The 23,412-nt window shown below is 40.5% G+C and overlaps 1 protein-coding gene across 1 annotated transcript in view; it reads left to right on the forward strand.

The window, feature by feature from the left end:
* The first annotated feature begins 841 nt into the window (after positions 1-841).
* Positions 842-23,412, forward strand: part of LOC126167469 (cell division cycle 5-like protein) — a 95,293-nt gene continuing 72,722 nt past the window's right edge. The window contains exons 1-2 of the mRNA XM_049920479.1: positions 842-1,000; positions 9,439-9,704. Coding sequence (XP_049776436.1) covers positions 956-1,000; positions 9,439-9,704 — 311 coding nt within the window. The 5' untranslated portion in view covers positions 842-955. The remainder of the gene's footprint in view (positions 1,001-9,438; positions 9,705-23,412) is intronic.

The following is a 23,412-nucleotide window of genomic DNA, read 5'->3' on the forward strand; positions in this document are numbered from 1 at the left end:
GACAGTCTGTAAGTACTACATTAAAAATCTTTTTCTGCCCACTTCACCTTGCTAAGTTTTACCTCCTTAGATTTAACGATACTTCTAACATAGATGCATACACCACCACATTTACAAGTTTCCCTGCAAAAGCTACTTATTAAATCAAATTCTGGTATATTTGCTGCACGAATCTGAGTATCCCGAAACCATTGCTCACTGATATACAGCACAGAAACCTCCTTAAGCTTACAGTTTAAAATAACTTCCAGCTCACACATTTTGTTGCCGAGTCCTTGTAAATTCTGATACGGCAAAGTCAAGCCACCTAGATTCGGTGCACAGCTCACCTTACTGTCCCCTTTGCTAAGTCAACGAGCATTTAATTATCATTCCCTAGCCATGTTCACCGAACAAACGTTCCAAATAACCCTTATTGTGAATGCTGATGGAATTACAGTATGGAACACACACACACACACACACACACATATATATATATATATATATATATATATATATATATATATATATATATATATATATATATATAAACTGTGTGCAACCCAGCAAGTCGATTTCACTCAACTAATCCGATTTCATCAACCATTACCAACTCTCCTTCGTAAAAATAATATCGCAACTCTAAAACTAATTACAAAATTCTTTGATAAATCCAACCTTATTCTGTAAAACTCCGAAACACCGAGAGCCGGATGTATAGCCTTCAGGCCATTAGTCACAATAAATAAATAAATAAATAAAAAGATCACTGAGTGTGCATGTTCTAGTATGCTTGTACCACAGTCTAACATAACTCTGTGCTTGTACCTGCAAGGTTTATTTACATCTTCATTCGAAGTTGTTTGCGTTGTTGACATTTCGCAGTTGTTTCTCGAAGGGTGTTTCGTTTGGTAGCGGTGTGAAAGAATTTGTAATTTTACTGTTTGTGTGAAAATTTGATACAACAGCGACCATGCCGCGAATTATGATAAAGGGTGGTGTATGGAGGAACACTGAGGTAAATACTATTTTGAGTAATAGTTTTACGTTACCAGCTACGTTGTTTTGGAACCGAGTGATGCGAAAATTTACATTATGGTGCTGACCCTTCATTACACTGCCATACAGCTACAAATTTTTGTTTGTGTCATTCATCACTGCAATCCCCCGATATTGAGAAATGTAATTGGAAAATTGTCATTTTTTATTGTTGTGTGCATGTTTGCTACATTGTATTCATTATTGGGGAGACATCTAGTAAAATATATGTTATTAATCAGATAAATTTGATTATTACTCATCTATAATAAAGAAAAACAACATCTATGCGTGCAGAATCCTTATTTCCTGTTATTAAAGCTGCATGGAATTATTTTTTAGACGTGGCTTTAAGTGGACAACTACGTAGGCCATGGGTTGTGCTTGCTTTGGTAATAACAGCAGCAAGCTCGCGTTGCATTACATTTATGTGACTGTGATCCAATTGATTTGCTAGATCATTGGCCCCACACCCCGTAATGTAATTCTATGCCGGACACCTTGTCGTGAATTTTATCTTTACCTGCAGTATGCCAGTGGCTGGACAGTTTGGTGGCTTTTCCTCACACACATCAACTATCACTCCAAAATGTCGTAATAATCAAATTGGGGAGTAGACGAAAATAATAAGTAGGCCTATAGTTGATGATGGAAAAGTTGTCATCTCAGAATCCAAATAACACAAACTCATTAAAATAATTTCTTGTATTTAGCCAACACATAACAAGATATTTCTTATTAAAAAAAAAAACTTTCGACATGGCACTTAGCAACCAAACGACAGTGTCATCAAAAAACGTTGACCGATGAATACAATAAAATTAAAAACCATTCGGTAAACAAAGATACCAATCTTCCCACCAATCCCCCCCCCCCCCCGACACACACACACACACACACACACACACACACACACACACACACACACAAAAAAAACCTCCTCATATACACAGTAAACATTTTTTCACAGTAAATACCACTAAAACTTGAATCAGTTAAAAAAAATGGAAACACTTGTTTCAAAATAAACAAACCAAAAACAGACAAACATTAATATTTTCATTCACCCTAAATCCACCCTAAGCTGTTCCCATCCTAGTAGACCCCTAAAAACACTACATAACCATCCCAATCCAGAAATACTAACATACTTAACCAAACCCATCCCAACAACCCACACCTCTCAAATTCTACTACTAATCTTTGGTCTGTACATTTTCTTATTAAGTTTTTACACATTATGAAATGCACAGCAACTGTCAGACAAACTCTTCTACCAGTAGTACTTATCTCAACGAATCCCCAAGGTAGGTGAGTGCATTTTGCCCCTTCTCAAAACATATTTAACTGCCACCTTCCCCCCATTTCCCCCCTCTCCAGTGCCCTTCTGTTATATTAGTGCAAGTCCCAGTCTTGCAACTTTTAAAGTCTGGTCTATTATTTGCCATCAAATGTTGTTACACACGTTTCCCCAAATCTATGTAAAGTACAAAAGAATCACAAATAATATTTGACTCTATCTCATTTCAGCATAGTCCTCCAATCACCCTCATTGTTCTTTTCCTGACTGCCTTAAAAATATTCTGAACTACCTCACTCCCTAGAAAGGATGACACGCTGCTGCCAGGTCCCCAAAAAAACTTTCCCATTCATAGCTTTCTCAGATACTGATTCAGCAATTTCAGCAACATCTGGACTGTAGTCTACACTTATACTTAATGAAGTCAGAACACATTTATATACAAAATAATTAACAGTCAGTAACAAAGCACTCACTAATGTCCTCCTCTTGGGCAAAAAAACACAGTGAAAAGTGATGATAAAATCCTCCAGCATAATTTTTCATATCAACTATAACTTAATTCAACCTTCAACTGTTGTGTATAAAAGTAGGATCCATAGTGTCTCATCAAACAGAATAACTTGTTTACTAGTAACAACACAACCAACAACTTTCCAGACATTGAAATGATGTACTAAAGAGTGTCCCCACATGTTACAAAAAACCGTATCACCTATTACATTTGAAATATGTCACTCATAAATGGCGACACACACTTCAACGTCATTACATTATGAGTAATAGCTGATGATCAATACTGAAATTTCAGCTGAGGAAAGGTCTCTTCTAAAGAAAAAATAACTTATTTTAGGTTTTATTATTGAGCTTTAAGGACCTACAGGCATAATCCGTATCACTTCAGGTGGGGGTGTTACCATCATAGTGTTGGATGTTGTTGAATTTAGCGTATGTTAAGTAAGTAATAAACACGTATTTTTTTCCAGAATGAGATTTTCACTCTGCTAGGAAGTTTCACGTATTTTTTTGTTTTATTCGAAAAAATTCCTGTCTTGAGATACAGGCCTCCAAAGATGACACTGCAAACACCATTTTGAAGATGTGAATTACGAAACAAAATTAAAATGCTGTATCTCTGGAACAGTTCTAGTTATTTTGTTGGTTTTTTTATTTGAAAGATAATTGATTTATGCTTACAAAGAAATCCATCATTTTGACTTATCTGTCAAAGTTTTTTCACTGTACCGTTCTGAACTTTTTTTTTTATAATTTACAGAAAAAATATTTGAAAAATGCCAAACCAAAGAAATTTGATTTTTTTTCCTGTTGATTAGTACCACATAGTTCTACATTCCCTGAAAAGGAGAGATTTCACTTTTAAGTTGGACACATTCTATTTTTAAAAAAAAAAATTATTTTTTAACTTGTCTTCACTGGATTTGTTTCTTACTAATTTCTTTGTTACAATGTTTATTTCTATTGTCTCTATTGCAGTTATTTCTTATCACCTTCTTTGTTGCAGTTATTTCTTTTCGCTTTCATTGTTCCAGATATTTCTTACACTTCGTTGTAGTTTCTTGTCAGTTTGTTTGTCGCGATTGTTCATTGCAGGTTTCTGTATTGTAGTTGTTCAGTGCTAATTTGTTTACTGAAGAGGCTTCTAAGAAATCTGAGACAATCCAATGAGTTCTGTGTTTTAGTGAGGGTTTTGCCAGTTGACACAGTTGCAGTGTGCTTTGTGAGGACTGTTTGAAATGTCTTCTGACGGGGGCCACAGGAGAGTGAAGTGTGATGGCTATTTGCATATCCATAAAAGAGTGATATATAAGACAAACAAAGAAACAGACTTTGTTCAGGTTGGGAATAAGTGTTCTCATTTGAAGACTGTTTCAAAGTGAAGATGTTTGCAGTGACAGCTTTTCGTGTTCTAAATGTTTTGACAGAATAACATCAATGATAGTATCTAAACAAAGTGAAGCCTCCCATGGTGCAGATAATGCAAATTTTGCATCAATAGAGGAAGAATTAAATAACCTAAGTCAGTCAACTACAGAGGCAGGTATTAGTCCTAATAAGGAACTGTGGTCAGTGAAGTCGAGTCATAAGCTCTACGAATCAAGAAAGTGCAGAGAAATTGCTAAAGCTATGGATGAATACACTACAGCAAAACTGACCACACTCTTCAAAATAGAAATTCCATCTTCAGAAGAAAATTGCCAGAAATTTTTCACAAAAATGTCAATTCAGCTGTTGAATATTGTGCATCCTACAGTGAAAAGGTGCAAGTTTTAACTATTATTCCAGAGACGTTTTCAAAGAAACCAATTTTGAACCACATTCCATCATATCAAAGTACATGGTAGACAAATCAATAAATGTAAGGTCTGTAAAAGGAGTCTTTGGAAGACCATATCCCTATTACGGTCATCCTGAAGAAGCAGCTGAAGTTGAGATAGTGCAATCATTTTATCTGAAAGATAAATGGGACTGTTCTGGCCAGAGTGCCAACATAAAAGACACTATAACTGTAACAATTGAAGGTCAGAAGTTGTGAAAGCGGAGAGGTACATGACTTGCAGTATTAAAGAAACTTTTGCAATTTATAAGAGCAACTATACAACTTCTCATATTGGAAGATCAAAATTTTATGCACTATGACCTGAGTGGGTAGTTCCATACCCACGTAGATGTGTCTGTTTATGTGTGTACTGTGCAAATTTTGAACTTTGTGTGGTAACTTTGAAGAACTTATTGGAGCATGTGACATATGACAACTTGGTTGGGCATGTGAAGTCATTAGTAGTCTGTGACGTGAAGTGAGAGACTTGTCTGTTTCAAGAATGTGGTGACTGCCCTGGAAAGGGAGGACTGTCTTTACAGACCCTTGGCCTGGAAGACATAACAGATAACTCTGCAGAAATTACATATGCGATATGGGAGGAAAATAAACTAATTAAGAAAACTGTTGCCTTTGACAGTTTCATTGATGAACTTGGTAAATGGTCAGTGAAAGCAGTAACACACCAGCATCTGAAGAAATTGCAAGAACAGCACATTGCAGAAGTGAAAAAGTGTATACAGGCTGAAGAACTATGTTTAGTGCTACACTACGATTTTGCTGAGAACTAGTCTGTAGTACAAAGGTATCATTGGAGTAATGACCAGGTTTCAATTTTTACAGGCGTGACACATTTTCAAACCAAGATCACAAGTGCTGCTGTTAGAAGTGATGACACAGCATATACTCAGCACGTGCTTTGCTAGCAATGCACAAAACTCTTCAACTGCAAACAGGGGTGGAGAAGATCACCATTAGTTATGGTGGTGCTCCTAGTCATTTTAAAAATTGTCACCAGCTGTTTGAATTCAGTAAGTCGTTTGTGCCAATTGACTAGGTATAAAGTGCTAGCGGTCTCGGGAAGGGGCATTGTGATGATGTAGGACGCCTGCTGAAACACCATGCTACAAAACATAATCTTTCCAGACCAAGTACAGCTAGGATTCAGAATGCTGAGGATTTTACGAAAGTCATGAAATCTTACACATCCACAGCCTTCATTCTTTTGTCCAAAGAGGAAATAGAAGAATTCCGTGAGCAGAAGAAAGAAAAAATGTCCAAACAACGTACTCCTGTAAAAGGAATTCAGAAGACATATTTTTGGACTCAAAGTGATGGCCGAAATCATATTGCACACACTTTAAAGAACAAGAAAGAAGAAATTTCATTCGTTTGGCCAATGCCTCAGTAACAGCAGGATAATATTCAGTTTCACAACCTGAGAAGGGGGATGTTTGAGGTGTGTGTGTATGACTGTGAGTTGTGGATTCTGGAGATTATAGACACCAGTTATGAGTTAAACGAAATTGTAGTGAATATTATGCTACCACATGGACCAGCTGCCGGACACAAGTTTCCAGCTGAAGGACAGCAACAATGCCATCAGTGCTCACAGTTCCTGTTCACATTGTTTTGAAGATTGTAAGTGCTCCAGTTCCTATTGGTTCAACGAAAGGGCATCACTCTGTATCAAAGGAAGATACTGAAGCAGTGGAACACAGTTTTAGTTCATAGACTGGCTAATTTCAATACAAAACAGAGTGCACAGAAGTTGTATGAATTGAAACCTTTTTAAGTCTTTGGACCTTTCACATACATTTTGGAATGAAAAATGGGCCTCTTACTCATCTTTCAAAACTAAAATTGTGTTAAAGAAGGCTAGGTTTAGATTTTTATGAGCCTGTTATGCGATAATGTGGTAATAAAACGTGACGGTTTGCCTACTTTATTTCTTGGTTGATTGTCCTTGGTGTCGACTTACTGCGTTGCTACACTGGCTGGAAAATGGGGTGTGGAAGTACAGAACTGACTACTTTAGATGATGTAGCCGACAGGTGCACATTTGGGGTTAACGGAAACGTCCGATTCTGACCGTCTGCTTTGACCAGTGACGTCACCAATATGGCAGAAACGACCATTCCCAACAACTCCCATATTGCGACTATGACGTCATTACGTAAACATGACAACACAAAAATAAATCAAAAAACCATCAAATACATATTCCTCCAAAAATATAATGAAACGAACGGGACAGGTGGGGGAAATTGGGGGTTTTTGGATGGGTACAAACGTAAAATAAACACACGCCACTAAACCAAACGACAAAAACGATAAAATAAAACAACCACAACCTTCCCAAAATCAACTAAAACCAACATCCGCTGGAATCGAACACTTTGCTTGACTTCTGTAGGTCAACAGAAACTACCGATACCAAATCATGAAACTCAAAACTAAAACCATGTCCATAATCATCACTACCTCAAAAAACACAACAAACCAACAAAATTGGAATCGAACACTTCCTTCATTTTAACATATGCTAGTTTCAATAATATCCGAGATTATGAAAGTAAGATTTTTTCCTAGCCTGCCTGAATTGATATGGACTATGCCTATATAATAAGCTTAGGAAAACCGGTTTGTTGCAGTTGTGATTGAGTCACAGCAACCAGGCTCTGAACTGAGTAGTGTCCCTGTTACAGTATACACTAAAAGGGGATCAACTGACGTGTTTAAAGTACGTTGCCAACTCATGTGCAAACTGACGTCTTTCAACTCAATATAGTCCTCAGGCAGCAATACAGATATGTTTAAAATTTCATATTCACATTTGTTGGCATCTTCAACGCACAACCAAAACTGTCAGACCTCAGGCTATGCTACTGATAAGTCTGTCAGCACAACTTAATTTCCAAAAATTAATATAGATGCAAAAGAAATACTGTCATTATTCTGTTGTCTTCCTTATTTTTCATATATGGCATCACACACCATATTATCATTGCATTACAGGATGAAGCCAACATACTGCAGGTTCCCTTGACCCATAAAAGATGCAGAATCACATGATAAGAAACAGAGAGAGGGAAATTTTATATAGAAAAAGCATCAGCTGGTTACTCATGGTGGTCCTGTGGTTTTACTTTTATAGAAACAGAACTGGTGCGCCAATTTTTTGATCTTTTACAAATTGGTCTGTTGTTTCTATGAAGAGGAAATGAGTAAACACAAGAGAGCTACTGAAACTGTCGGTGTAGACAGTTATGTGAGAATAGACAGAAAATGAAAATGACAGTGAACGAGATAGAAATATTAGTTGTTGACATAAGAGTATAGACTTTTCTCAATAATTTAGTCTGTCCCATATTGACAGGCTAGTTAGTAAAGGGAGCTGAAATGAGTTACGTCATCTCAAGAGCACAAGGGGATTAAGAGCATGGTGGTGGGTTGTTGTAATCTGTAATTTATGGGAGAAATTGCCTGATAGAAATAAGAAATTTTCAACATTATTTCCTCTTGTTGATTAGTAAACTCATACAATATGGATAAAGTGTTCTCTGAAGGAAGGAGATCAGTTGTTGGAAATTTGTTGAAGGCAATCAGTACAAAGCTTGGGTGAGAATCATTAGTGAGCCAGCTGTATACTTGTAATGTTGATGGAAGCAGAAAGACAAAACACAGATATGCCACCAGATGATAACGATTCTCGATTGTGGGGTTGGAAAATAGTTGTCTACACTCCCAGGTATGATGGCAGGAGAGAGAGAGAGAGAGAGAGAGAGAGTTATGGTGAAAGGCTATTGTAATGGCCAAGGACATATGACACTTGGTTCCAAAACATATTCTTTTGTGGTTGTTTGACTAAGTCATCCAGGAAGAAGACATTGGGCTCATATTTGAAGGATGTTAGTCAAATCGTCCTCTAGCTATCAAAATTTAAGTTTTCCATTTGTTCCTAAATCTCTTAAGGAAAATGCTAGGGTGGTTTCTTTAAAAAAGGGCACTGCTTATTTACTTCCTCAGTCTCAGTTTGTGCTCAGTCTTGAAAGGCTTTAACATTGGTGGGATGTTAAACCTTAATCTTCCTTTGTTCCAGTGCCAAGGAAGAAGGTGAGTGAGAAATGTTTCCTTCTATTGTCAGCGTAGTTGCACTTCAAATTTTCAACGAACTCAGCATGTTAATGAACTCAGACAGTGGTAACTTCAGCACCTTTGTGGGCTGAATTCACACTGCTATGAAGTGTGTTCAAACGTGAACAAAGTTAAATTTGTTTTTGTATAAATATGATATTGACAGAATAATAAGTGGAAGGGCACTTCTTTAAATTGTTCTTGAGATAAATTTATAAATGTTAATAAAGTAGTAACACGTCAGTGGGTGGACATATCTTTAGGTAATAAGCAGTACAGTTTCTGTAACTGTTCACTTTACATGTCTTAGAATGAAAGTTAATGAGTAATGGGTTATAAAAATTACATCTTCTGTAGAGCGACTTTTGAACATAACACTGGCGATAAAGCAAATATATTGTTAATGTGATCAGTAATTAGGGATAAATCGTTGAAAATTTGATGTGTTGACACATGCTGTGCGCCGCTTTAGAAAGTGAGCTTGTGATCCTGTAAAGCTTGTGATCCTGTAAACCATTGTTGACTACTACTTTTGGAAACTGTGTTGTTTGTAAAGCTGGGTGAGTATGTTTAACTATGTAGTAGATTTTAACTATATTAAATGACAAATTAATATTTGCTAATCTTACATTTTTTCTTGTAGGATGAGATTCTGAAAGCAGCGGTTATGAAGTATGGGAAAAACCAGTGGTCTCGTATTGCATCACTGTTGCACAGAAAATCGGCGAAACAGTGTAAGGCTCGGTGGTATGAGTGGCTTGACCCAAGCATAAAAAAGACTGAATGGAGCCGAGAAGAAGATGAAAAGCTGTTACATTTAGCAAAGCTAATGCCCACTCAGTGGAGGACTATTGCACCAATAATTGGGAGAACAGCAGCACAATGCCTCGAAAGATATGAATATCTCTTGTAAGGAAATCTTACTTTAGTTATATGACAGTGTCAAAAAAGAATCAATTTCTCTTTACACAATTCAGTATTTAGCTGCCTACATCACATTATGATTTTGTCATGTTAAATAGTGACAAAACAGGAGACTTGGAATATCACCTTTTAGCTTTGTACCATGAGATCATCAGGATGATGCATACTCCTGTGTCAAGCTTATGTAATATGGCGATCATTATGTCACTCATTACACATACGGACAGACACAAATAGTACAAAAAATATTGTACTGCAGAAATAATACATAACTAATGCAACAACCACAGGAATTAGGAGGGGTTTGGATGGGGAAAAACTAAATATACGACAATTCCAATAATGAAGATGTACCAAAACAAATTACTGAAGCAAAAATCAAGTCCCCGGTAATGAACAGTACCTTAATTAAAAAAAAAAAAAAAAAAAAAAAAAAAACTGAAAAAGCTGGTATTAGAAATTTCACTTGAGCTATCTATATAGCTCATCTATGAAGGGCATCATACGAAAACACACACCAATAGCTCCAAAACCCAGTACCAGAAATTTCACCTGACCAATATAGCACAAACGAAATCCATGATAGAAAACCATATTCATCTCTTGGTATCTGATACTTTACATATACAACTAAAACAATGTGTGTGGTACCACAAAATCAAAACTTGTCATGCAACTATTATGGAAAACCTAACCTTAGCAGTCTACATATAACTAACTCCATCATACCTACAACCACAATCCAAATGTCATAAAACACTGCATTAACACCAGTTCCAGTATACAAGAATACACAGTTATGCACGTATGTACATGCACACATACATACATACATACATACATACATACCATACACACAACAAATATGGACAGCAACAACAAAAAAAGAACAGAAAAATGTTCTTGCAACCAGTCAGCTGACACGCAAGTCTAGCAATCTAGTGATAATAAAAATAATCTGTCATCAACACAATCTCTCAAATGGCTAACCTAGATTTCTCAAAAAAGAAACCCTTCTGGATAGAATGCCCTACATTGTACCACAGATAAAACCAGATGTTCTGATACATTATCCAAGATGCAGCAGCTGTGGTCAATGTCATACTTTCTCCACAAATGTAACACTTCACACACTCTACAAATAAACCAAAGAAGTGTAGGAATTTAGTCATGATCGTCATGTTCTCCCCTATTGCGGCGTACCAGGTCCTACTCATCAACTTTGTCATTGTATCTGTAACTAACAAAAACCAGTATCATTCACATAAACAAAGCTCAAGAAATCCAGTTAATCACTTACAGTACTCACAATAAATTTAGAAACATAAACATCTCACATAATGAGCACCACCGCATACCCTATCATGCTCTTTGCAAACCTAATCCCTTTCAAATATGCAGCACCACCAAGATGTCACACACCGTAACACAATTACGTCATAGGTTAAAGCAGACAAGTGGTTTCATAAATGTAGATTGATCCAAAATAGTTACATAACACCATAAAGATTGGTCAGTAGCTTCTTGGCACTGAACAGAAATTTTAATTAATCATGTTATTAAATGAGATATTCCCAATAGAGAGCTGGATATTTGTTCCATAAATTAAGCTGTGAGCAATACAGATTTTTAAAAGTTTATAAAATATGCAAGCTGCTACCTAAGACAATAGCTTGATTTCTGAAGTGTGATTTTGTTTGTTCGTTTACGTTTACATATAAAGAGGAAAAAGAATAACCAATTAATGATACCAGTAGAGCAAAGTATTGAATTCTAGCTTGTGAAAGTTATTGAGAATTATCTTGTTTTCTCGTCTCCATCTTAGCATAAGTGCTCAAATGACACATAATGGGGTAAATAGTAGAAGTAAAGGTAACAGCACGCTGTATAATTGAGGCATTGAGTGGTTGATAGGCACATAATCGAAACAGAAAACAATGCTTAACTTTCACATGATGTCATACTGAGCTAACACACACACACAATTGAACATGTGGCTAGAGTTGTTGGGGTACCTGCACAATTCTATATTGATTGTGTAGAGGAATACACACTGTTTCTATCAGCAATTACTCACATTTCACCAGAACTAAATAATAATTGGAGAAAGGTCAACTTTCATGAAGGGCCACTAATAAGGTGTGCAAAACTACAGGCTTAGATTGATGACCACATCTCTGTAGAATTATGGAACAAGTTTTATGCGTGCATGTTAGCACTTTTCTCCTCCTTAGACCTCAACATAGATTGTTAATTCAGTGAGACTATGTTTCTTTTCTTCCTTAAGGTGTTTGACATAGTTCTGCTCTGTCACCTATTGAAAAGAATTCAGCCTTATGGAATATCAGAGCAATTGTGTGGCTGTGATTGATGACTTGCTACTTGCTGTAACCTGAATGATAATGTCAGAAGCTCTAACCTGAATGATAATGTCAGAAGCTCTAGAAGACTGTTTGCTGTTAGTGCTATTGAATATAAGCAGGTTTCAGTGCTAGAAAATTGTAGTGGAGCATAGGAAGACATGTAGATGTTCAACACTTGATTCAGGGCCAAACAGTTGACATTCAGCACAAAAAATGTAACATATTGTGTGTAAATAATGAAGATGTTGAGTCGCAGACAGGCACAACAAAAAGACTGCTAAACAAGGAAACTTTCAGCCAAAAGGTTTTCTTCTAAAGTAGGTATCACACACACACACACACACACACACACACACACTTTACGTACTTGATTATCAGTCTTTTTATTGTGCCTCTCTGTGGCTTAACATCTCCACTATATGGTAATTAGCAGTCTATCCTTTTCATAATAGAAACAGTAACGGGTATTAAATACTTAGATGTGTGTATCCATCGCATTTTAAAACGGAATAATCCCAGAATGAGATTCATTTGAAGAGACCAAAGAAAGTCTAAGCACTTGTGAAGGAGGTAGCTTACAAAACTGTCATTTGGAGGATTATACGAGGGCAGTTCAATAAGTAATGCAACCTATTTTTTTTCTGAAACAGGGGTTGTTTTATTCAGCATTGAAATACACCAGGTTATTCCCCAATCTTTTAGCTACACAACACTATTTTTCAACGTAATCTCCATTCAATGCTACGGCCTTACACCACCTTGAAATGAGGGCCTGTATGCCTGCACGGTACCATTCCACAGGTCGATGTCGGAGCCAACGTCGTACTGCATCAATAACTTCTTTATCATCCGTGTAGTGCCTCCTACGGATTGCGTCCTTCATTGGGCCAAACGTATGGAAATCCGATGGTGCAAGATTGGGGCTGTAGGGTGCATGAGGAAGAACAGTCCACTGAAGTTTTGTGAGCTCCTCTCGGGTGCGAAGACTTGTGTGAGGTCTTGCGTTGTCATGAAGAAGGAGAAGTTCGTTCAGATTTTTGTGCCTACGAACACGCTGAAGTCGTTTCTTCAATTTCTGAAGAGTAGTACAATACACTTCAGAGTTGATCGTTTGACCATGGGGAAGGACATCGAACAGAATAACCCCTTCAGCGTCCCAGAAGACTGTAACCATGACTTTACCGGCTGAGGGTATGGCTTTAAACTTTTTCTTGGTAGGGGAGTGGGTGTGGCGCCACTCCATTGATTGCCGTTTTCCTTCAGGTTCGAAGTGATGAACCCATGTTTCATTGCCTGTAACAATCTTTGACAAGAAATTGTCACCCTCAGCCACATGACGAGCAAGCAATTCCGCACAGATGGTTCTCCTTTGCTCTTTATGGTGTTCGGTTAGACAACGAGGGACCCAGCGGGAACAAACCTTTGAATATCCCAACTGGTGAACAATTGTGACAGCACTACCAACAGAGATGTCAAGTTGAGCACTGAGTTGTTTGATGGTGATCCGTCGATCATCTCGAACGAGTGTGTTCGCACGCTCCGCCATTGCAGGAGTCACAGCTGTGCACGGCCGGCCCGCACGCGGGAGATCAGACAGTCTTGCTTGACCTTGCGGCGATGATGACACACGCTTTGCCCAACGACTCACCGTGCTTTTGTCCACTGCCAGATCACCGTAGACATTCTGCAAGCGCCTATGAATATCTGAGATGCCCTGGTTTTCCACCAAAAGAAACTCGATCACTGCCCGTTGTTTGCAATGCACATCCGTTACAGACGCCATTTTAACAGCTCCGTACAGCGCTGCCACCTGTCGGAAGTCAATGAAACTATACGAGACGAAGCGGGAATGTTTGAAAATATTCCACAAGAAATTTCCGGTTTTTTCAACCAAAATTGGCCGAGAAAAAAAAGTGTTGCATTACTTATTGAACCGCCCTCGTAGATGACTGTCTTGTCAGTATTGACCATCACCAGGTGTGATCATTACAGGAGATAGGGATGAGTTTAAAAAGGACAGTGTATTTCATAGCAGTTGATGCATTTTCCAGTACATCGACTACATTATGTGTTATCTAAATTGAAGGTAGAAGTGTGAGAGAGTTTCAGAAATGTTTGTCCAACTCTTAGACTTGTGTGCATGTAAGAAGGCAGTTGTGGTATGCTTTCTGTGCAGAGAGAGATGGGGAACACCCTGTGGCATTGCGAGTGTGCTATCTCTCCCTGGTAGCTGGCAGTGCTGGGCTAAGAACCACACTGGGTCACTGTATCTGCTATGGACCTTACCTGGAAAAATTTATATGCTTGGAAAGCTATCGCTGTCACCTGTTACTGGAATGCTTCACGAGTTTCCTTTATGCTGCCAATTAAAGATAGAGTGGTGAAACACCCTCCCCATGCTTAGTCTAAAAAAAACCAGTGCTAAATATTCTAAAAATGCCATGAAACACATGCACAGAAGACATGGGCAGAATACATTATTCTTTGATGCATCATGCGGTACACTTCTTACTGCACTTTGCATCGGCACCAGCCTTCTCATGTGCATGCGAATGTAGTGGCAGATGCTGCAAGAGACACACAATAGATCACAAAGAGGTTAACCACTAAGGTTCTGAGAGTAGATATTCCAAGAAGAGTCAGACAACACTTTATTCCAGCTATGCATACCTCATAAAATAACTTACAGTCAAAGTAATGTGAGCTCACATGGCTGTTCACCAAGAGTAATTTTTCTTTTGGACTATTTGAGAGGGAAGTGGATGGGATGATAGAAGTGGTACAAAAACTACAAGGCTATTTTGGCATGTAGATGGCTTAAAATGTATTTAGTTTTTTCAGTGATTATGTTGCTGGCCATCCATAAATGCTGCCTGTGTGAGAAAATCAATGAAACACACACACACACACACACACACACACACATACACACATACACACAACTGACACATGACCACAGTCTCTGGCTGCTGAGGCCAGATTGCAAGCAGCAGCGCATGATGAGTGAAGCAAACTGGGTGGTGGGAGTAAAGAGGAGGCTCGGGCGGGGAGGAGTACGGATAGCAGGGTACGGGTGAGAGACGGTAAAATGCTGAATGTGGCAGTGTACAGGGACGAAGTGGGAGGAGGTAGGGCAGCCAGATGCAGTATGAAGTTAGATGGTGGACAAAGGGGGGGGGGGGAGGGGGGGTAATGGAAAAGGAGAGAAGTAAAAAGTCTGTGGGTGCACTGGCGGAATAGAGGGCTGTGTAGTGCTGGAATGGGAACAGGGAAGTGGGTAAAGATCAATGGCTAACAAATGTTGAGACCAGGAGGATTACGGCAATATAGGATATATTGTAGGGAGAGTTCATACCTGTGCAATTCAGGAAATCTGGTGTTGTTGAGAAGGTTCCAGATGGCACAGGCTGTGAAGCAGTCATTGAAGTGAAGAATGTTGTGTTGGGCAACGTGCTCAGTAACTGGGTTGTTCAGCTCTTTCTTGGTCACAGTTTGTCGATGGCCATTCATGTGGACAGACAGTGTGTTGGTTGACATGCCCACATAGAATGCAGCACAGTGGTTGCTGCTTAGCTTGTAGGTCACATGTCAAGTTTCACAGGTAGCCCTGCGTTTCATGGGATAGGTGATGATTGTGACTGGACCGGAGTAGGTGGTGGTGGGAGGATGTATGGGACAGGTCTTGCATCTAGGACTATTAGAAGGATAGGGACCATGAGGTGAGAGATTGGGAGCTGGAGTTGTGTAGGGATGGACAAGGATGTTGTGTAGGTTCAGTGGGCAGGAGAATATCACTGTGGAGGGGTGGTAAGGATAGTGGGTAGGACATTCTTCATTTCAGGGCACACTGAGAGGTAATTGAAACCCAGGCGGAGAATGCAGTTCAGTTGCTTCAATCCTGGGTGGTACTGAGTCATGGGGGAATGCTCCTCTGTGACCAGACAGTGGGACTTGGGGAGATGGTGGGTGTCTGGAGAGATAAGGCATGGGAAATCTGTTTCTGTACAAGGTTGTTAGGGCAATTACGGTGTGTGAAGGCTTCAGTGAGACCCTTGGTATGTTTTGAAAGAGACTGCTCGTCACTACAGCTATAGGTACTGTTGATATGTTTGGTATGGATGGAGGTACTGATGCATCCATCTTTGAGGTGGAGGTTAACATTGAAGAATTTGGCTTCTTGGGTTGAGGAGAACCAGGTGAAGTGAATAAGGGAGAAGGTGTTGAATTGTGGAGGAATATATATAGGGTGTCTTCACCCTTGATCCAGATCATGAAGATGTCAACAATGAATCTGAAACAGTTAAGGGTTTTGGGATTACGGGTAGCTAGTAAGGATTGCTCTAGAAGGACCATGAATAGGTTTGCATAGGATGGCACCATATGGTTGCCCATAGTTATACCCTGGATTTCTTTGTAGGTGATGGATGCAAAGGAGAAGGTATTTTGGGTGAGGATATAGTTGATCAGGGCGTCTCGGAAGCAGGTTGTAGGTTTGGAATCCGTCAGACATTGGGAGAGGTAGTGCTCAGTAGCAGCAAGGCCATGGACAATAGGGATGTTAGTGTAAAGGTAGCTGGCATTAACAGTGACTAGCAGGGCACCATGTGGTAAAGGAACAGGAAATGTGGGGAGTTGGTGGGGGAAATGGTTGGTATTTTTCAATAGGAGTGTAGGTTGCAGGTAATAGGCTAAAAATGTTAGTTTACACTAGCTGAGGTTCTCTCAGTGCAGGCACATTAATCAGTCACAATGGGGCGCCGTGGGTTTCTGCACTTCAGGAAGCCTGTGGAAGGAAAGATTGCGGGGGGATGGTAGGGTGAGGAGAGAGATGGATTCACGAAGAGGTTCTGGGATGGACCTTATGATTTAAGGAGAGACTGGATATCCTGATGGATTTCTGGAATGAGGTCACTGTGGCAGGGTTTGTGGGTGGATGACTCTGACAGCTCTCAGATGCTGCATCTGCTGTGAGTAGCAGTCTCTCTCGAAATATACCAAGGCTGAGGCCTTCACAGACTGTAATACCCCCCCCCCCCTTTCCCTCAACCTTGTACAAAAATGGATTTTTCATACTTTATCTCTACAGTCACCTACCACCTCCCAGAGTCTCACCATCTGGGCACAGAGGAGCGCCGGCCAGAGTGGCCGAGCGGTTCTAGGTGCAACAGTCTGGAACCGTGCGACCGCGGATTCGAATCCTGCCTCGGGCATGGATGTGTGTGATGTCCTTAAGTTAATTAGGAAGGTTAATTAGGTTTAAGTAGATCTAAGTTCTAGGGGACTGATGACCTCAGAAGTTAAGTCCCATAGTGCTCAGAGCCATTTGAACCACAGAGGAGCATTCCCCTCATAATTCAACGCTACCCAGGACTGGAGCAACTGACTCACATTCTCTGCCTGGGTTTCGACTGCCTCTCATTGTGCCCTGAGGTACAAAATATCCTACACACTGTCCTTCCCACCTGTCCCACAGTGGTATTCTGCCGCCCACCGAACCTACACAATATCCGTGTCCATCCCTACACAATCCCTTGCTCCCAAACCCTTGCCTCATGGCCCATATCTCTGTAATAGGCCTACATGCTGTCCCAGACATCCTCCTACTGCCACCTACTCCAATCCAGTCACACATCATTACCTGTCCCATGAAACACAAGGCTACATACGAGACCAGCCATGTGATCTACAACCACATCTGGAACCACTGTGCTGCATTCTATGTGAGCTTAACAACCAACGAGCTGCCTGTACACATGAAAGGCCACCAACAAACTGTGTCCAAGAAACAGCTGGACAGTCCAGTTGCTGAGCACGCTGCCCAGCATGATGTTTTTTTCAATGACTGCTTCACAGCCTGTGCCATCTGGATCCTTCCCGCCAACACCAGCTTTTCTGAATTGCACAGGTGGGAACCCTCCTTACAGTATAATCTACATTTCCATAACCCCTTCAGGTCTCAACCTTTGTTAGTCATTGTCCCGTATCCACCTATCCCCTATCCTGTTCCCATTCCAGCCTACACAGACTTCTATTCGACCAACACACCCACAGTCTTTTTACATCTCTCCTTTTTCACAACCCCCTTCTGCCCACCATCTAACCTCCCTACTGCATCTAGCTGCGCTACCTTCTCCCCACCTCATTCCTGCATGCTCCCACAAGCAGTACTGTACTGTCCCCCACCCCTGTCCTCTTGTCCTCTTATCCCTCCCTCTCCCTGCCCCAGCCTCCTCCTTACCCCCATCACCCAGTTAGTTTCTCCTATCATGCACTGCTGCTTGCAGCCTGGTCTTGGCAGCCAGAGAGTGTGGTCGTGTGTGTGTGTGTGTGTGTTTTGTCTAATTCTGATAAAGGCCTGTTTTGCCGAAAGCTTTGTTTGACAGTCTTTTTGTTGTGCCTATCAGCGACTTGAGTGTCTTCACTATAAGGTGGGTAGCAACTATCCGTTTCATAACATTTTCATTATTCTGTCCTGGATTTTCCATTGTTTGATTTTACCTTGTGTCTTTTCTTCCAACTTGTAACCCAGTGCTGTTTCCCTTTGTAACTATTTTTTAATACATGACTATACTCAGTGTCCGTCCTTTTTTCTCCTACCACCTACCAAAACACACTATACACTCTACTTATGAGCCACAGTGTGTCAACCATCTCGGCTATGTGCAACGGATTGCTACAGGACCACTCTTAATGTTGGTGCAGCATCTTGTGTCCTAGACCATCAAATTGATCACTCTTACTGCGACACACTTTGGTATTTTTGGGTATTATTTTCTGTGCCTTCCTGTGGCATATGAAGTTGTACCCACCCTACCAACGCCTCCCCCACACCCACACTCCTTCTCTCTATTCCAGTCTCCGCACATACTAACTTCATGTAGTCTGGTCACAGGTGCCAACTCTCTTCTTCACCCTCATCCACTAACAGACCAGCAACCCACATTACAATCTTTGTATTTATTTTTTTCTTTAATTCAAGAAGTTTTCATATTAATTTCAGTTGGTTTTTGCTGTTCAATATTGGCTCACTCCCTCAGATTTCATCTAGTTTTCCCATACTTCACCCACTTAACCTTTTTCATATATTTTGCCATGTTTTTGGTGTATTTTTGCGAATTTTTTGGAATTATTTCTATTTTATTTACATATTTTTCGCATTTTTATCCTCCACCAGGAAACCCTACTCCTCCCATCTGCGTCAATACAAAAAGTTTCCCTGTTCCTAGCCAGTTCTGTTCTTGCATTGTTGGTTGGCTCATGGAATCCCCCCCCCCCCCCTCTGCCTCCCCCCCCTGCCCCCACCCAAGATGGTCTTACCATCAAATTACCCATCACCAGCTGCAACCCCTCCTTCCACAGTGAACTCCATCTGTTCAGATTCTGCGAGTCCTTAATCCTCGCCGTCGTCCTGCAAAACCATATCAGTCAGGGCCAAACTTCCTTGCAGTACCTCCTCTCCATCCATGAAATTCTACTGCCATGCAATTCTAAATTCCTGGATCCCGTATCACCCAGTGAAACTCTCGCCCTCCCGGAACTAGAGTTACATGCACAACGCCACATCAAAAAACTCTCCACCATATTCACTTTCTACTCCCACTTTGGACTACTATTATCCATCACCTCTACAACAACCTCCAAACCTCCCTCACATACCCCATAGCTGACAAACCCTGACTTGCAGGCCTACTACATTTGCCCCAACCTCAAATCTTCGTCCTGCAACAATGCAGAATCCAGAATCTAAAAAGACCTGTAACACAGTCATAAACCTTTCCTCCAAAAGCATCTGTCCCACACAAGTATTAGTTCGTTTCAAAGGCCTCACCTTTTGCCCCACTCCCAAATTCAGTCATGCAGGACTTGTTAAAGACCTTCTTTCTGTGTCCTAGTCCCTGTAGTGGAAACAGTTTTTCACCACCAACCCTACCATTCTCAACCAAAGACCAATGTTGAATCCTGCCTGACTTACTTCTGCAGAAAGAACCACAGTCCACCACCTAAAAAGTGATCCTGACTTTATAATCCTACCTGCCATCAAAGCTAGCATCACTGTCATTTTGAATGGCTCCATCAGCTGCAAGATTCATCCACCTACAAACCCTGCCACAGTAACCCCATTCTAGAAATCCAGCAGGATCTCCAGTCTCTCCTCAAAACCTTAGGCCCATCCCAAAACCTCTCCCCAGAGTCTATTTCTCTCCTCACCCTTACCACTCCCTGCACTCCTATATTCTACATCATCATCATCATCATTTAAGACTGATTATGCCTTTCAGCATTCAGTCTGGAGCATAGTCCCCCTTATAAAATTCCTCCATGATCCCCTATTCAGTGCTAACATTGGTGCCTCTTCTGATGTTAAGCCTATTACTTCAAAATCGTTCTTAACCAATTCTAGGTACCTTCTCCTTGGTCTACCCCGACACCTCCTACCCTCCACTGTTGAACCCATGAGTCTCTTGGGTAATCTGGCTTCTCCCATGCGTGTAACATGACCCCACCATCTAAGCCTGTTCGCCCTGACTGCTACATCTATAGAGTTCATTCCCAGTTTTCCTTTGATCTCCTCATTGTGCACACCTTCCTGCCATTGTTTCCATCTACTAGTACCTGCAATCATCCTAGCTACTTTCATATCCGTAACCTCAACCTTATTGATAAGGTAACCTGAATCCACCCAGCTTTCGCTCCCATACAACAAAGTTGGTCGAAAGATTGAACGGTGCACAGATAACTTAGTCTTGGTACTGACTTCCTTCTTGCAGAAGAGAGTAGATCGTAGCTGAGTGCTCACTGCATTAGCTTTGCTACACCTCGCTTCCAGTTCTTTCACTATGTTGCCATCCTGTGAGAATATGCATCCTAAGTACTTGAAACTGTCCACCTGTTCTAACTTTGTTCCTCCTATTTGGCACTCAATCCGTTTATATCTCTTTCCCACTGACATTACTTTTGTTGTGGAGATGCTAATCTTCATACCATAGTCCTTACATTTCTGATATGGCTCTGAAATATTACTTTGCAAACTTTCAATAGAATCTGCCATCACAACTAAGTCATCCGCATATGCGAGACTGCTTATTTTGTGTTCACCTATCTTACTCTCACCCAGCCAGTCTATTGTTTTCAGCATATGATCCACAAATAATATGAACAACAGTGGAGACATGTTGCAGCCTTGTCTTACCCCTGAAACTACTCTGAACCATGAACTCAATTTACCATCAACTCTAACTGCTGCCTGACTATCTATGTAAAGACCTTTAATTGCTTGCAAAAGTTTGCCTCCTATTCCATAATCACGTAGAACAGACAATAACTTCCTCCTAGGAACCCGGTCATATGCCTTTTCTAGGTCTATAAATCAAAGATACAATTCCCTGTTCCACTCGTAACACTTCTCCATTATTTGCCGTAAGCTAAAGATCTGGTCCTGGCAACCTCTAAGAGGCCTAAACCCACACTGATTTTCATCCAATTTGTCCTCAACTAATACTCGCACTTTCCTTTCAACAATACCTGAGAAGATTTTACCCACAACGCTGATCAAAGATATACCTCTGTAGTTGTTACAATCTTTTCTGTTTCCATGTTTAAAGATTGGTGTGATTACTGCTTTCGTCCAGTCTGATGGAACCTGTCCCGACTCCCACGCCATTTCAATTATCCTGTGTAGCCATTTAAGACCTGACATTCCACTGTATTTGATGAGTTCTGACTTAATTTCATCCACCCCAGCCGCTTTATTGCACTGCAGTCTACTGACCATTTTCTCCACTTCCTCAAATGTGATCCTATTTCCATCATCGTTCCTGTCCCATTGTACATCGAAATCTGAAACATTACTGATCGTATTTTCACCTACATTAAGCAACTCTTCAAAATATTCCCTCAATCTGCCCAAGGCATCAACAGGATTCACCAGCAGTTTTCCTGACCTGTCCAAAATGCTTGTCATTTCCTTCTTACCTCCCTTTCGAAGACTGCTAATTACACTCCAAAATGGTTTTCCAGCAGCTTGACCCAAGGTCTCCAACCTGTTTCCAAAGTCTTCCCAAGATTTCTTCTTGGATGCTGTAATTATCTGTTTGGCTTTGTTTCTTTCTTCGACATAACTTTCTCTGTCTACCTGAGTTCTAGTATGTAGCCATATTTGATATGCCTTCATTTTCCTTTTACAGGCTGCCTTGACTGTGTCATTCCACCAAGCTGTTTGCTTCATCCTACCTTTACACACTACTGTTCCAAGATATTGTTTGGCCACTTCTAGTACTGTGTCCCAGTACCTTGTCCATTCCTTTTCCAGTGACTGCAATTGACTACATTCAACTAACTGGTACCTTTCTGAGATCGCTGTTACGTACTTGTGTCTGACTTCCTTATCCTGAAGTTTCTCCACTCTTATCCTCCTACACACGGGCCTGACCTCCTGCACTTTCGGCCTCACAATACCAATTTAACTGCAGATTAAATAGTGATCAGTGTCATCAAAGAATCCCCTGAATACACGTGTGTCCCTCACAGCCTTCCTGAATTCCTGATCTGTTATTATATAGTCAATGACAGATCTGGTTCCCCTGCCTTCCCAAGTATACCAGTGAATGTTCTTATGTTTAAAGAAGGAGTTTGTGATTACCAAGCCCATACTGGCACAGAAATCCAAAGCTGTTTCCCGTTCCTGTTGGCCTCCATATCCTCTCCACATTTACCCATAACCTTTTCATACCCTTCTGTTCGATTTCCAATCCTGGCATTAAAATCACCCATGAGCAGAACACTGTCCTTGTCCTTTACTCTAACAGCTACATCACTGAGTGCGTCATAAAAACTATACATCTTATCTTGATCTGTCCTTTCGCAATGCGAATATACTGACACAATCCTAATTTTCTTGCTAGACACTGTCAAATCTATCCACATCAGTCGTTCGTTTACATACCTTATTGCAACTACACTGGGTTCCATTTCTTTCCTGATGAAAAGCCCTACACCCCATTGTGCTATTCCTGCTTTGACTCGTGACAGGTAGACCTTGTATTCTCCCACTTCCTCTTCTTTCTCACCCCTTACCCGAATGTCACTAACAGCTAAAACATCCAATCCCATCTTACTTGCAGCCTCTGCCAGCTCTACCTTCTTCCCAGAGTAGCCCCCATTGATATTAATAGCTGCCCATTTGGTTACCATTCGTTTGCCGAGTCGTATCTTAGGAGTCCCTGGTTTGTCAATTAGAGGTGGGACTCCGTCACCTCCAAAGGTTTGAGGCATTTTGCTCTGATTGTTGCCAGCATCGTATTTATAGTACCAGGGAAGCAGGTTGTTAGCCT

Source organism: Schistocerca cancellata, chromosome 1 (genome assembly GCF_023864275.1).
Source record: "Schistocerca cancellata isolate TAMUIC-IGC-003103 chromosome 1, iqSchCanc2.1, whole genome shotgun sequence".
Lineage (NCBI taxonomy): Eukaryota > Metazoa > Arthropoda > Insecta > Orthoptera > Acrididae > Schistocerca > Schistocerca cancellata.